Source organism: Gobio gobio (assembly GCF_949357685.1).
Source record: "Gobio gobio genome assembly, chromosome: 8".
Classification (NCBI taxonomy): Eukaryota; Metazoa; Chordata; class Actinopteri; order Cypriniformes; family Gobionidae; genus Gobio; species Gobio gobio.
In genome coordinates, this window is record NC_137114.1 from 49,017,932 (window position 1) to 49,032,850 (window position 14,919).

Consider the following 14,919-nt stretch of genomic DNA (forward strand, 5'->3'; position numbering starts at 1 on the left):
AGAAGTCAGAAATCTGATTATATCAGAGTAAATTGAAAATGGAAGAGGATGTTTGTTTATGTTAACAAAAAACACTTAAAGAGTTAGTTCACCTAAGAATGAAAATTATATAATTAACTACTCACCCTCATGTCGTTCCAAACACGCAAGACCTTTGTTCATTTTCGTAACACAAATTAAGATATTTTTTGATGAAACCCGAGCTCTCTGACTCCTCCATAGACAGCAATTTAGTTAATACTTTCAAGGCGCAGAAAGGCAGTAAAAACATTGTTAACATGTGACTCCGGTGGTTCAACCTTAATTTTATGATGCAAGGAGAATACTTTTTGTGCAAAAACAAACAAAAATAACGATTTTATGACAAGAATTTCGTTCTAGCCTGTGCCTATTCAGTTTACTTTGTAAATGCAGTGCATCTCCTGCGTTATTATCACATGCATGCGTCGTGCTCACGTGAACAGAATTGTCTGCCGTAGAACTCAAAAGCGCTGCACTGTTTACTGCATAGGACAGGGCCGGCTCTAGCTCTTTGGTTGCCCTAGGCGAGATTGAGTTTTGCGCCCCCCCCCCCTAATTGTTAAGCCCACTGGCAACTATAGTTGCCAGTGTATAGTTGTCATTTTCCTTCTGTAAGTATTTTTCTAGATATTATCCATGTTTTATATCTTAATGACACACAAGCAGACAACCAAATAAAGGATTGCAAGAAAAAAAATATATATTAACTTCCTTCCTGTCACATGAGACTGCCAACTTCCTACCCCTACTTCCAGGGAGCACAACGAAGGCAAACCCTCCCAAAGAAAGGTCATTTTCATGTTACTAATAAGTATTTTTTGTTGACATATATATATCAACATAATCATGAAGGTCTCTAGAATCATCCAAACAAAACACATCTTACAACAAATCTATAGTTTTTAGTATACTTAGTCAAACATAATAAATTTGATTATGAATAAAGATTGATCTGTTGAAAGCAGTTATTTTGAGTTAGATGCTAAATGTTCTCCTCTTATTCATATTTGACATTGAAGGGGTGCATACAACATATTTGCCCACCGGCAACTATAGTTGCCACAGATTCAAATACGATTTTCAAGAAAAAATACAAAAACCTGGGGAAAATAAATGCAGAACATGCCATTCAGAAAAAATTGGGCACAAATGGGTTAAGTATTTATAAAAACTATATAAACAAAAATGCTCCTATTGTTACTCCAAGACTTAAAAAGCTAATTATGACTTAAATGATACACTCTAATAAATTGCACATACAAAAATGCTACAAAGAATGTTGGAGGATATTTTACAAATTATGACTCAAACTATGGATGAACAAACAAAAATGCTTTTATAGTCACTCCAACACTTAATCAAGAAAGTTAAGACTTGAAGGATCAACTGCAATAAATTTGTCATACACAAATGCTAGAAAGAATGTTCAAGGATATTTACCAAATATTAACTCCATAAACTATATAAACATTAACTATAGCCTACCCTCTACAAACAAAAGTGCTATTATGGATACACTGTACTTACCACTACAAAATTAAAATATATAAGTTCTTGTAGCTCTATCCCTATCTTAAATAATAAAAGATGAACAGTTGTTTCTGGCATTTCTATTCACCTTCAAAATTGAAGCAGCATTAAAATTTGGCTCGTCTGGATTTCCTTATTGTCCGTGAAATGCGTAGTAATATGTAGATAACTAGCTAGCTAGTGATAGCTTAGTGACAGCAATGAAACGTCCAATGCCGTCCAATATTAGTTGATAATATCGATAATACGAAGTAAATTTATTTAGTTTGACACCTTTATGGCTGAGATGAGAAGACTTACCTCTATACTGGGCTTTCTTTTGATCGTCTGCCTTTCTCTTTTTCCGTCCCTGTGCACTCGAGGGTTTAGACCGCTTCATTTTTGAAGAACGCGCCAGTGCTAAACACTTGCCTGACCTAACGCCTGTGCTAGACAATATTCACTTTCAATTCAATCTAATAATCAGGTTAAGTAATTAAACGTGCGGCTGAGGGGGCGCCCAAGGATGATCATGTTTAATAAACAGTATGTTTTATTTCGCTTGTTTTAATTCTATCCTTAATGGGAAGTAAGTTTAAGGGCGCCACTAGAGGGCGCCCCCAACACATTTGTCGCCCTAGGCAACCGCCTAGCTCGCCTATAGCAAACGCCGGCCCTGGCATAGGAGACTGGCACGGACTAGAACGAGATTGTTGAATAAAGTCGTTTTTTTTGTTTGTTTTTACGCACAAAAAGTATTCTCATCGCTTCATAAAGTTAAGGTGTAACCACTGGAGTTGACAATACTGTACATCCCAAATATACAGTGCATCTGGAAAGTATTCACAGCGCTTCACTTTTTCCACATTTTGTTATGTTACAGCCTCATTCCAAAATGGATTGAATTAATTTCCCTCAAAATTCGACAAACAATGTGAAAAAAGTTTGTTTGAAATCTTATCAAATTTATTAAAAATGAAAAAAAAATCACATGTACATTAGTATTCACAGCCTTTGTCATGACACTCAAAATTGAGCTCAGGTGCATCCTGTTTCCACTGATCATCCTTGAGATGTTTCTACAACTTGATTGGAGTCCACCTGTGGTAAATTCAGTTGATTGGACATCATTTGGAAAGACACACACCTGTCTATAGAAAGTCCCACCAAGCGTGCCCCACACGGGATGTGACGTCATGATTGACGGCTTCTCTGAGTGAAGTTGTCACTGGGGCATCAACAGACTTTTTTCAGGATTTTCGGGAGGAGATTAGAGCTTTAGCTTTAATTTATACATTTCCATAACTGTTTATTTCACACCGACATAATGAATTGTTCTGCATCTGCGAGAGTTTGGGCGGGCTTTTGATATCGCGGCTCTACTTCCTGCTCTCTACTGCGCAGACTCTGGTCCCAAATCAGCGCAAGATGTCAGCACCATATTAGGACGTTGGCGGCTTTACTTTTCTTCAGTGGTAGGTAGTGCAGACGCATCGTCCATATTTTTTTATGGTTTATGGGTCCCACAGTTAACAGTTTATGTTGGAGCACAAACCAAGCCATGAAGTCCAAGGAATTGTCTGTAGACCTCCGAGACAGGATTGTATCGAAGCACAGATCTGGGGAAGGGTATAGAACAATTTCTATAGCATTGAAGGTCCCAATGAGCACAGTAGAGCTGGCCGCTCAGCCAAACTAAGCGATTGGGGGAGAAGGGCCTTAGTCAGGGAGGTGACCAAGAACCCGATGTTCACTCTGACGGAGCTCCAGCATCTCTGTGGAGAGAGAGAACCTTCCAGAAGAACAACCATCTCTCCAGCACTCCACCAATCAGGCCTGTATGGTAGAGTGGCCAGACGGAAGCCACTCCTCAGTAAAAGGCATATGACAGCCCGTCTGGAGTTTGCCAAAAGGCACCTGAAGGACTCTCAGACCATGAGAAACAAAGATTGAACTCTTTGGCCTGAATGGCAAGGAAACCAGGCACAGCTCATCACTTGGCCAATACCATCCCTACAGTGAAGCATGGTGGTGGCAGCATCATGCTGTGGAGATATTTTTCAGGGGCAGGAAATGAGAGACTAGTCAGGATCGAGGGAAAGATGAATGCAGCAATGTACAGAGACATCCTTGATGAAAACCTGCTCCAGAGCGCTCTGGACCTCAGATTGGGGCGAAGGTTCATCTTCCAACAAGACAACGACCCTAAGCACACAGTCAAGATAACAAAGAGTGGCTACAGGACAACTCTGTGAATGTTCTTGAGTGGCCCAGCTAGAGCCTTGACTTGAAGCCAGACTTGAACCCGATTGTAAATCTCTGGAGAGATCTGAAAATGGCTGTGCACCGAAGCTCCTCATCCAGCCTGATGGAGCTTGAGAGGTCCTGCAAAGAAGAATTGGAGAAACGGCCCAAAAATAGATGTGCCAAGCTTGTAGCATCATACTCAAAAAGACTTGAGGCTGTAATTGGAGCCAAAGGTGCTTCAACAAAGTATTGAGCAAAGACTGTGAATACTTAAGTACATGTGATTTGAAGAACAAACTTTTCACGTTGTCATTATGGGGTATTGTTTGTAGAATTTTAAGGCAAATTATGAATTTAATCCGTTCAGGAATAAGGTTGTAACAACAAAATGTGGAAAAAGTGAAGCGCTGTGAATACTTTCCGGATGCACTGTATTTATCACAGTATTAAGATAGAATGATTAAACTCATTAATGTGATTAAAACTATATAACTTATTATGTGTGTTTATTCAATAGATCAATCAAGACAAGATGTTGTTTATGTTTTATTTCTCATAATTGCCAGTACTATCAGAACACATTATAGGACACTTAGTCAATAAGTAAATTACATGAATATATCTTATTCAAGAAAAGACCATAGGGCAGTTTTTTGGTGCAGTCGTGGCCTAATGGTTAGAAAGTCAGACTGACTGGTATCCCGAAGGTTGTGGGTTTCATTCGCCATACCGGCAGGAAATGACTGAGGTGCCCTTGAGCAAGGCTCCTAACCCACAATCCCTGCCGTCAATGGCTGTGTGTGTCCTCGGGTTGCAGTATGTGTGTTCACTACTCACTACTCCTAATGTGTGTGCACTAACTTGGATGTCTTAAATTCAGAAGACATATTTAGACCTACTTAGCCCACAACCTATCCTGACAGAAAAAAATACTACAACAACTTTATTTACACTGTAAGAGTTGCTGAATGGTGAAGCTTCAACTTTTAAGTCTTTATAATTTTCCAAGCGTTTCACCAAAATTACATTGTGCTTCTAGGACAAAACTCATATTTTCTCACACCATTTACTATTTAGACATAAAAACAAATGTTGCTCACTTGCAACATATTTTCATATGAGTGTGAAGGCTTGATAAATGTTTAAAACTTTTTCCACACCGAGTACAGTGGTACGGCTTCTCTCCAGTGTGAAGTCGCTCGTGTGATTTCAGGTGTGCAGACTGAGTGAAACTCTTGTCACAAGATGAGCACTTGTAAGGTTTTTCTCCAGTATGAATTCTCTGGTGCTGTTTTAGATTGTCAGCTTTAGTAAAGCTCTTCCCACAGTCCAAACACACATGATCTCTCACTTCACTGTGAATTTTCTGGTGCTGTTTAAAACTGTTCATCCTCGAAAAACTCTTTCCACAGAGAGAACACACATAAGGTCTCTCATTTGAATGAACTTTCAGGTGTTGTTTTAGATGTGATGATGAAATGAACTTTGTACCACACTGATCACAGTTAAACAGCTTTTCTCCAGAGTGACGGAGCAGATGATACTTCAGATCAGTTCTACATTTGAAACTCTTCCCACAGTAAGTGCAGTGGTACGGCTTCTCTCCAGTATGAACTCGCTCATGTGTTTTTAGGTTTTCAGAACGAGTGAAACGCTTGTCACAATATGAGCACTTGTAATGTCTTTCTGCAGAATGAATTCTTTGGTGATTTTTTAAATGGGCAGATGTAGTAAAGCTCTCCCCACACTCAAAGCACACATGATCTCTCACATCATCATGTGTTTTTTGGTGCAGTTTAAAATGACGCAGTCTTGAAAAACTCTTTCCGCAGAAGAAACACACATAAGGTCTCTCATCTGAATGAACATGTAGGTGTTGTTTTAGATTGGATGATGAATTAAAATCTTTACCACACTGATCACAGTTGAATGGTTTTTCTCCAGAATGAATGCGTAGATGATATCTGAGACCTGATTCACCAGAAAAACTCTTTCCACACTGAGTGCATGTGTACGGTTTCTCTCCAGTGTGAATTCTTATGTGTGTCTTAAGGTTTCCTTTTTGACTGAAACCCTTTCCACATTGAGAGCAGGTGTGTGGCTTATTAGCATTTGTTCTTTGAGTTGTGATGCTAGGCTTTGCCTCTTCTGCTTCATCCAGTTCATGTTTTTGTGGTTTCATCTCCATCCACTCTAAAATGAAAATATCATGTGGTTAAAATAAGTTAAAGTTAACTTTGATCCAACAGAAGAAAGTAACATCATATCATATAGTATCAAATCTTTGATGTGTTAGTTCCTTAACTTTCTTGTTAATCCGTTTAAAATGTGGATGACAAAAGCTATTTAAGATTATGACCATTTAATGCATTTTCTGTATTTCTATTTTGCTCATTTCACAGCCACCAAATCTGTTGAACTGAAGCTTTGTTACCATAATGTTTCCCTGTAGTCAAAAATGAAGAATCAAGAATGGACACCAACCTGTTTGTTCCTCAGTATCTTCATGTTTTATTCTGGATGGTTCTGGATAACTCATGTCTTCAATCTCCTCTTTAATAAACTCCATCTTTAACAGTCACACAGATTTCAGCTGCTACACCTGGAGTTTGTCCTTCTCTTGTAGGATGATGTGAATATTCCCAGTATTTATTGGTGAATTGTTGTGGGAGGGGCTTCACTGCAGGTGTGAACTGTGATCACTATGTGATACTGACGCCCACAGGACCCGATCTGGAAAAATCAAAAGATAAATTAATACTGGATAACTTTAAAAGCAACTTTACTTTAACAGTTTAGGTAGCAAAGTTGTTTTGAAACACCATGTCTATTGTAACATCAGGGCTTGACATTAAGCCTTGTCATATGCTTGACCAAAAGGTTCAGGACAGGCATCTTAACTGACCGCCACTGTGTTGATGCTAATTCACCAGGCTGCTGAGGAGAGCCTTCGGTGTGAGAATAAGCTCACAAAAGCATGTTAACATACAACGGTTTGTTAAATTTTAAAGAGACTTGAGTTTTTGAAGGCAGAATCGTAGCTATTGGCTCTAAATGACAATGCAATGCAAGACAGGCAGTAGCACACCTATATCATAGTAACATTGCTTTGACATAGAGAAGTAAAGGTTTTACCATTTTGATGTTGAAGTAACTTTGAAATATTTTCACAAAACTCTCTTTACTGCCGTCGGAGACATAAAATGACAAAGTATGCAGAGAGGACTCATGAAGGGTTAATTTTTTATTATTCTATATCGTGGAATATGATAATTTGAGATGTGCATGCTGTAGATTAGATATAACGTTTTTTGGTGTGTAATTGTTCTTTAATCTTGTCTTTTCAAAATGTATATAATAAAATCAGATGAGAAGTTTGCGGTTCTCTGTCATTATTGAACATTACTCTCCAGTTGGTCAGTTTTGCAACATGATTCAATTGAAATCACAGCGCTACATACCTGGCATGGTGGAGACCTTTTACCACATATTAATGCATCCAGATGTTATTTAATCATTCCTCAAGTAGCTTTTCTCTCCGTGACAACACAAGAGGCAGACTACACTGTTGTTAGCAGTTAGCTCTAGCATTATCAACAAGAGGGAGGGGCTCTGGTGTGGGGGAGGAACTGAGTAAATTCAAACTTGCATAACACAACAGCAGATTCCAGGATCATTCTAGAATTAGGATCTAGAATTCCAGATTCTAGGATCAGGTACAATTCATATCAGAACATTTCTCTTTGACTAGTCAAATCAATTAGAAATGTCTCTTATTACTTTGCATGTGTCTTAGATAGTATTTAAGACTAGTCAAAATGTTATGAGATATCTCGAATTGTTTCATAGAGAAACACTTTTCATTCAATGCTTTAGGTGTGTTGGACTACTCGATGCGAAGCTGCGAAGACTTGAATGTAAATGTATTGATGCCAAAAATACAGAGTTGACATTTACAAGACACTACAAATTTAACAACAATGCACCTATCGTCAACGGAATACAGAGAAAAAATAATGATTTGCTAATGAGGAAAAAAGATAAAGAGGAAATGGAGAGTGAAAAGAACACAAGGGTAAGAAATTAATTCATAAGTCAGTTAGAGAATGCAAATTAAAGCCACTACAAATTGAAGTTGTACTTGCTTTCTTATTTACAGAAGAAGTAATAGTGTTGTACTGGTTTGTTGTTGGTGAACTTGCATTTGTGGAAATAAATAAAATTCATAAAGCAATAATTTTCTTTAGCAGTCAATCCATAATATATAATGGTTTTATTGTGACATCTTGCAGGATATCAACATTGATAAATATGCCAGTACTTTATTGAAGTTGTTCAGTATAGCGACAGTCCCAAAATAAATTACAGTTTCTGTCTGAAATTGGCAAAATGAACATCTTGTGTCAATCTCAGTTTTACATTTCTTCATGAAATGTTTGACAGGATAAAATGTGTTAATTAATTTGAAAGATACTTATTTTACTATTAGTAAGAAAATCTCTTTACATGGATAAATACATTTAAAAAAATTCAAATTTAGATTTTCAAATAAATTATTCAAGTAAAAAAATAAAACTACAAAAAATATTTTCAAGGAAAACAACACTAGCCTTTTAATTTCTATCCTTTTTCCCAGAAAAAAACAAAACATTTGACCTATTGTCATGGTCAGTGGCTGTAATGAAGCGCACAACGAAGAAGATACACAAACATCAATCTTTAATCCAAGAATCAAACTAATAACTCGGAGAAAAGACATTCACAAGCACATTAAAAGGTTAGTTCACCCAAAAAATGAAAATTCAGACATTAATTACTCACCCTCATGTCTTTCCAAACCCGTAAGACCTTCGTTCATATACAGAACACAAATGAAGATATTTTCGATGTAATCAGAGAGCTCTCTGATCCTACATTTTTCAACTAAATATCCAAATAAATCTAATTATTAAACTAAATTAACCATATAAACTAAATTACAGATCTAATTACTGATCTAAAGCCCACATTGTCACTGTATGATAATTGAAAGGAACTGATGACATCACCATTTTCTCCAGAACGGCTATACGGCTGGATAAAATTCTTGTTGCATTATTTTCCTGTTTAACACTGTGAAGCTGCTTTGAAACAATCTGCATTGTTAACTTAAAAGCGCTATATAAATAAAGTTGCCTTGACTTGATCCCTCGATAGACAGAAATTTAATGAACACTTTCAAGGCCCAGAAAGGAAGTAACATTTTTTAATAATAAATTGTTAAAATAGTCCATGTGACTCCAGTGGTTCAACCTGAATTTTATGAAGCGATGAGAATACTTTTTGTGCGCAAAAAACAAACAAAAATAATGACTTTCTTCAACAATCTCTTCTCGTCTTTGCAAGACTCTTACGCTGTTGATGTGGTAAATACAGCGCAGCGCTTCAGAGTTGTACAGCAGAACGCCGGCGCACCATTGGCCCACCATTCATCAAATAGATCTTAATTTGTGTTCTGAAGATGAAAAAAGGTCTTACGGGTTTGGAACGACATGAGGGTGAGTAATAAATGATAGAATTAAAATTGTGTGAACTAACCCTTTAACATCAAACAATACAGGATCAGGAGCAGACTGAGGCCCGGTCCACGTAGCTTTTTCTATGCGGTTTGGCCGTTCGTCCACACACAAACGCAGTATCCAAACTTTTTTGAAAACTCCTGCCAGGGTGAAGATTTTTAGTAACTCCGGTTGCAGTGGTGTCGTGTGGACAGTGAACCGGAGATTTTGGCTTGTTACGTCAGAACCGAAAATTACCTTTTTTCCAGGCTTCTGATTGGCCAACATGGCTTTATGGTTTTATCGCCACCTTTTGGTTTGGCATGCTCTTGACAGCGCTTCATAGTGTGTTTTTGCGTTTTCATGTGGATGCGATTTTTGGTTATAAAAATACCCGTGTACGTGTGGACTAGGCCTAAAACTGAAGGGTTAAATACACAAGGGCAAACAAATGAGCTGATAAGTTATGCTGCGTTCCAGGCAGGTTTTTGAGCCCGTAAGTCACTACTTCAAACCATGACTCATGACTTTGTAGCGCTCCAGGCAGTTACGCCAAACTGCTTGAGTGCAAGAACTTGTGGAAGCTAGTTGTAAACAAAGCATGGGAGACCGTACGGGGCTTATGCTAATCTACAATCATTTCTATCGCCAAAGCTGCTTACTCCTTGCTTATTTGAGGGAAACGGAGGAGAAAAATTGTGCATGCGGCTTTATTTTACATAATTTGTATATTTGAAAATGTATTTGGTATTAATTTATTCTTGCACTCAATGGACTGAACACTAGCTGACGCTAGAAAAGCTTCTGATAATGCATAACATTTGCGGATAAATAACGTTAGAGCAATACCCTATTTTAAAAAACGGTTTGGTTTTTAATGTACGACTTTCATAAACACTGCATCCATAGGGGCTGCCATTGTTGTTTCGCAGGCTATGTGACATCAGAGCTTGTAACTGGGAGTACATCGATCTAGTACGAGTTCACGGGTGGGAAGTCATGGGTTTGACTGCCGTTCCAGTGCACTTTCACGGGTAGAAGGTTGGAAAAACACGGGTTACGGGTTACCTAGAACGCGGCAATAATTAACGAGAGACGAGTGAATTAGACGAACCAATGAAAACACATGGGAAAACTGGGTCAAAGGAAAACAAGCAAACAGAAAGTGACCAATGTTTCTTTTGGCTCTAATGAGTTTGAATATCATTTTGTGTGCCCTTTATAGACATACTGAAGCGACAGTGGATAATTCACCTCAGATCTTGAAAATTAATAAAAGGAAACAAGTGTGTTCAAACCATCAACTTAATGTGAACAAAAACGTGTATTCTATGTCAAAGATTGTTTCAGTCTCTCAGTATGTATTTTTAAATGTTAAGATTACGTAATATTTATAAATTTGACAATGTCCTTATCCATTTCATTGTAGGTGCAGTGCGCTCCGACCCATATAATACTTTATCTCACACATTTACTTGACAGTATTTGTACAGTATATACAGAGTACGGCTTCTCTCCAGTATGAAGTCGCTCGATTTCAGGCGATGAGACTTCAGGTGATCTCTTGTCACAAGATGAGCACTTTTAAGGTCTTTCTCTTGTATGAATTATTTGGTGCCGTTTCAGACATTCAGCTCTAGTAAAGCTCTTCCCACAGTCCAAACATACATGATCTCTCACTTCATTGTGTATTTTTTGGTGCTGTTTAAAACTGTTCATCCTTGAAAAACTCTTTCCACAGACGGAACACACATAAGGTCTCTCATCTGAATGAACTTTCAGGTGTTCTTTTAGATGTGATGATGAAATAAAATCTTTACCACACTGATCACAGTTAAACGGCTTTTCTCCAGAGTGAACGCGCAGATGATACTTGAGATCAGTTTTGAATCTAAAACTCTTCCCACACTGAGTGCAGTGGTACGGCTTCTCTCCTGTATGAACTCGCTCATGTGATTTCAGGTTTCCAGACCAAGTGAATCTCTTGTCACAGTATGAACACTTGTAAGGTTTTTCTCCAGTATGAATCCTCTGGTGCTGTTTCAGATTGTCAGCTCTACTAAAGCTCTCCCCACAGTCCGAACACACATGATCTCTCACTTCATCGTGTGTTTTCTGGTGCTGTTTAAAATGACGCAGCCGTGAAAAACTCTTTCCACAGAAGCAGCACACATAAAGACTCTCATCTGAATGAACATGTAGGTGTTGTTTTAGATTTGATGATGAATTAAAATCTTTACCACACTGATCACACTTGAATGGTTTTTCTCCAGAGTGAATGCGTAGATGATATCTAAGGCCTGATGCTTGAGAAAAACTCTTCTCACACTGAGTGCATGTGTACAGTTTCTCTCCAGTGTGAATTCGTATGTGTGTCTTAAGGTTTCCTTTTTGTCTGAAACTCATTCCACACTGAGAGCAGGTGTGCGGCTTATTACCATTTGTTCTTTGAGTTGTGATGCTCTGTGGTTCCTCCTCTGCTTCATTCAGTTCATGTTTTTGCGGTTTCATCTCCATCCAGTCTAAAATAAAAATATTGTGGTTAAAATAAGTTCAAGTGAACTCTGATTTAACAGAAGAAAGCAACAGGAGATCGTTGATGTCTTAGTTACGTAACTTTCTTGTTAATCCGTTTAAAATGTGAATGACAAAAGCTATTCAAGATTATGATATAGATGCATTTCTGTATTTCTATTTTGTTCATTATTTCACAGCCACCAAATCTGTTGAACTGAAGCTTTGTTAATGTTTCTCAACAGTCAACAATGAAGAATCAAGAATGGACACCAACCTGTTTGTTGCTCAGCATCTTCATGTTTTATTCTGGATGGTTCTGGATCACTCATGTCTTCAATCTCCTCTTTAATAAATTCCATCTTTAACAGTCACACAGATTTCAGCTGCTACACCTGGAGTTTGTCCTTCTCTTGTAGGATGATGTGAATATTCCCAGTATTTATTGGTGAATTGTTGTGGGAGGGGCTTCACTGCAGGTGTGAACTGTGATCACTGTGAGATACTGACGCCCACAGGACCAGATCTGGAAAAATAAAATAAAAGTTACTGAATTTATACTGGATTACTTTAACACCAAACATGTATGGTGCCTTTTAATTTAGTTCAATTATAGAGCATTTCGATGGTTACATATTAGTTGCTTATAAAACAGCTTTAGAGGAAGTTTGCTCATTTTTATGTAACCCATGATATTGTAAGGATGAAACAGGACACAGGTTATATTATTCAATTAACATCTAAACTAATCCGAAATCTAACGAGACGACAGAAACAATATGCAGACTTTAACAAGAGTAATATGCAAAAACCTAATTTTTATTGAGAAAAGTAAAATATTCTACTCTTATTAAATGTACTATTGTTCTTCTTCTATAGTATCACACTGAACTGACGGCTTCAGTGATAATAAAGGAAGCACTCTTTACTTGTTTTCTGTGTAATTCAGTCACAATCTGAAGTTTTTTTTTTTTTTCATGAAACTTGGTGACTTCCTAGTTTTTCCCCATATATTAAGGAGTGGAAATGCCAAATAAGTAAAATGCTCTTCTGCTGCCATCTACTGGTTATAGTGGCCATCTACTGATTATAGTGGCAATTTTTAAAATAAAAGTGCTTGTTTGCCCCTACACCTTTAAACTTTTAGTTTTACAAATCATCACATAAAAATAACATTAGAATTGGATAATATTTAGAGATTTTATGTGCTGGAGAAAGCTCAACGAGAGGCACAGCATAAACGCAGCAGGACTTCATTTATCACGAGTGAGGAGCTGACAGACAAGATGATCGCGGAAGATTTGGTTTCAAAGCGAAATGTATAAGCACTCATTTTGGGACATGAGGGTAGGTAATTAATTACATAATTTTAATTTATGGGTGAATTAACCCTTTGAGCAGTCATTCAAAACCAGTAATCACTTTTTTGACCATGAGATTCATTTTTTATTGATTTGTTTTATTATTACATTAATAAACATTATTATGTAATTATTTGCCCCGGTTTTATCTACATATTTTTTAAATGTCAAAAAAGTATGACAGGATTATTTATGTTAACATAGATTATAGCCTAATTAATGTTATTATTAATTTGTCATTTAGCTATCAATTAATCTAAATGTCTACAAATATAATAATTATCTGTCTGCTAACCTCATAGATGGAATATTATATTAATAGATTATCCAACTAATGCAGTCTGAGCAACTGAAATTAAGTGTGCAGTTCACCTCACTTTCATCATTAGTTACCGGACAGACCCATTGTGAAATTCATATTTGCTATTAGACATCCTTGTTTATTCAACTATGTGTGGGCCTATGTAAAATACGAGACAAATACCGTCCCGTATTGATTTGAAACGGTTCACGTCAATTTACTTGTAAATACAGGATGGATGGCAACAGTTTTGCAACATGATTCAATTAAAATCTCAGCGCTACATACCTGCCATGCTGTAGACCCTTTACCATACATGGAAGCATCCAGATGTTATTTAATCATTCTTTAAGTAGCTTTTCTCTCCGTGACACTGACAACACAAGCACCAGACTATACTGTTGTTAGCAGTTAGCACTAGCATTATCAACAACACGGGTAGGGGAGGGGCTCTGAGGCGCTGAGTAAATTCAATCTCGCTTCACACAACAGCAGATTCCACTGAGCAGGGACGATTCATATCAGAAAAAAAATATCATTTTGACTAGTCAAAGTAATAAGAAATGTCTACTTATTTGTATGTGTCTTAAATAGTATTTAAGACTAGTCAAAATGTTATGAGATATCCTGAATCATCTTCATGGCGAAACACTTTTCATTCAATGCTTCAGGTGCTGGACTTGATGCGGATCTGCATGCAAAGACTTCAATGTAAAAATTTATTGATGCAAAAAATACAGAGTTGACATTTATAAAACACAAAATTTAACAACAATGCACCTATTGTCAAAAGAATACATAGAAAAATATTTTTGATAATGAGAGAAAAATGAACATGAGGGCAAGAAATTCATTTATACACCAGATAGAGAATGCAAATTAAAGGCACTGCAAATTGATGTTGTTTTACTTGCTTTCTTATTTACTGAAGATGAAATAGTGTTGAGATACTTTTTAATAATAATACAAAAAACAGGTTAGAAAATAAATGACATGTATAACAAAGCAATCATTTTCTTTTGCAGTAAATTCATAAAAGATAATGGTTTTATGGTGACATCTTGCAGGATATCAACATTTATAAATATGCCAATACTTTTTAAAAGTTGTTCAATATAGTTACAGTCCCAAAATAAATGAAAGACAGTTTCTGTGTGAATCAATATCAGTTTTACTTTTCTTCATGAAATGTTTGACGAGATAAAATTAGTTAATTCCTTTGAAAGATACTTATTTTACTTTATTAGTAAGAAAAAATGGACCAAATCTTTTTCAAATTTCGATTTTCAAATAAATTATTCCAGCAAAAAAAACACAGGGGAATAATATTAATTAATATTAAAATAATATTTTCAAGGAAAAGGGCACTTACCTCATCATTCTATCCTTTTTTCTAGGGGAAAAAACATTTTACCTATAGAGGTTTCTT

General features: G+C 36.8%; 2 protein-coding genes across 4 annotated transcripts; both read right to left on the bottom strand.

Annotated features, from left to right (window-relative positions):
- Positions 1 to 4,307: 4,307 nt before the first annotated feature.
- Positions 4,308 to 7,396, bottom strand: LOC307129946 (uncharacterized protein). Of its 2 annotated transcripts, XR_013816967.1 has the most exons (3): positions 7,239 to 7,396; positions 6,262 to 6,510; positions 4,308 to 5,970 (listed from the first exon to the last, which is right to left on the bottom strand). XR_013816967.1 is itself a non-coding variant. In XM_079822758.1 (2 exons), exons 1-2 carry the CDS (start codon positions 6,344 to 6,346, stop codon positions 4,874 to 4,876), a joined length of 1,182 nt encoding a protein of 393 aa, XP_079678884.1. In that variant the 5' UTR covers positions 6,347 to 6,485; the 3' UTR covers positions 4,336 to 4,873. The 2 variants fall into 2 exon arrangements, 1 of the variants encoding a protein (XP_079678884.1); XM_079822758.1 differs by lacking the exon at positions 7,239 to 7,396 and having other exon boundaries at positions 4,336 to 5,970; positions 6,262 to 6,485.
- Positions 7,397 to 8,033: 637 nt separating this feature from the next.
- LOC307129976 (uncharacterized protein) lies at positions 8,034 to 13,930 on the bottom strand. 2 transcript variants are annotated; one of them, XR_013816979.1, is made up of 3 exons: positions 13,779 to 13,930; positions 12,106 to 12,354; positions 8,034 to 11,836 (listed from the first exon to the last, which is right to left on the bottom strand). XR_013816979.1 is itself a non-coding variant. In XM_079822802.1 (2 exons), the coding sequence occupies exons 1-2, from the start codon at positions 12,188 to 12,190 to the stop codon at positions 10,899 to 10,901; spliced, it is 1,023 nt and encodes a 340-aa protein (XP_079678928.1). In that variant the 5' UTR covers positions 12,191 to 12,305; the 3' UTR covers positions 8,044 to 10,898. The 2 variants fall into 2 exon arrangements, 1 of the variants encoding a protein (XP_079678928.1); XM_079822802.1 differs by lacking the exon at positions 13,779 to 13,930 and having other exon boundaries at positions 8,044 to 11,836; positions 12,106 to 12,305.
- Positions 13,931 to 14,919: the final 989 nt, after the last annotated feature.

Bases quoted from the DNA above. Each gene is read 5' to 3' on its own strand.
- LOC307129946 (XM_079822758.1), bottom strand. From the start codon at position 6,346: ATGGAGTTTATTAAAGAGGAGATTGAAGACATGAGTTATCCAGAACCA. The intron at 5,971-6,261 runs GTTGGTGTCCAT...TTTTCATTTTAG, and splicing joins AGATACTGAGGAACAAACAG to AGTGGATGGAGATGAAACCA.
- LOC307129976 (XM_079822802.1), bottom strand. From the start codon at position 12,190: ATGGAATTTATTAAAGAGGAGATTGAAGACATGAGTGATCCAGAACCA. The intron at 11,837-12,105 runs GTTGGTGTCCAT...TTTTTATTTTAG, and splicing joins AGATGCTGAGCAACAAACAG to ACTGGATGGAGATGAAACCG.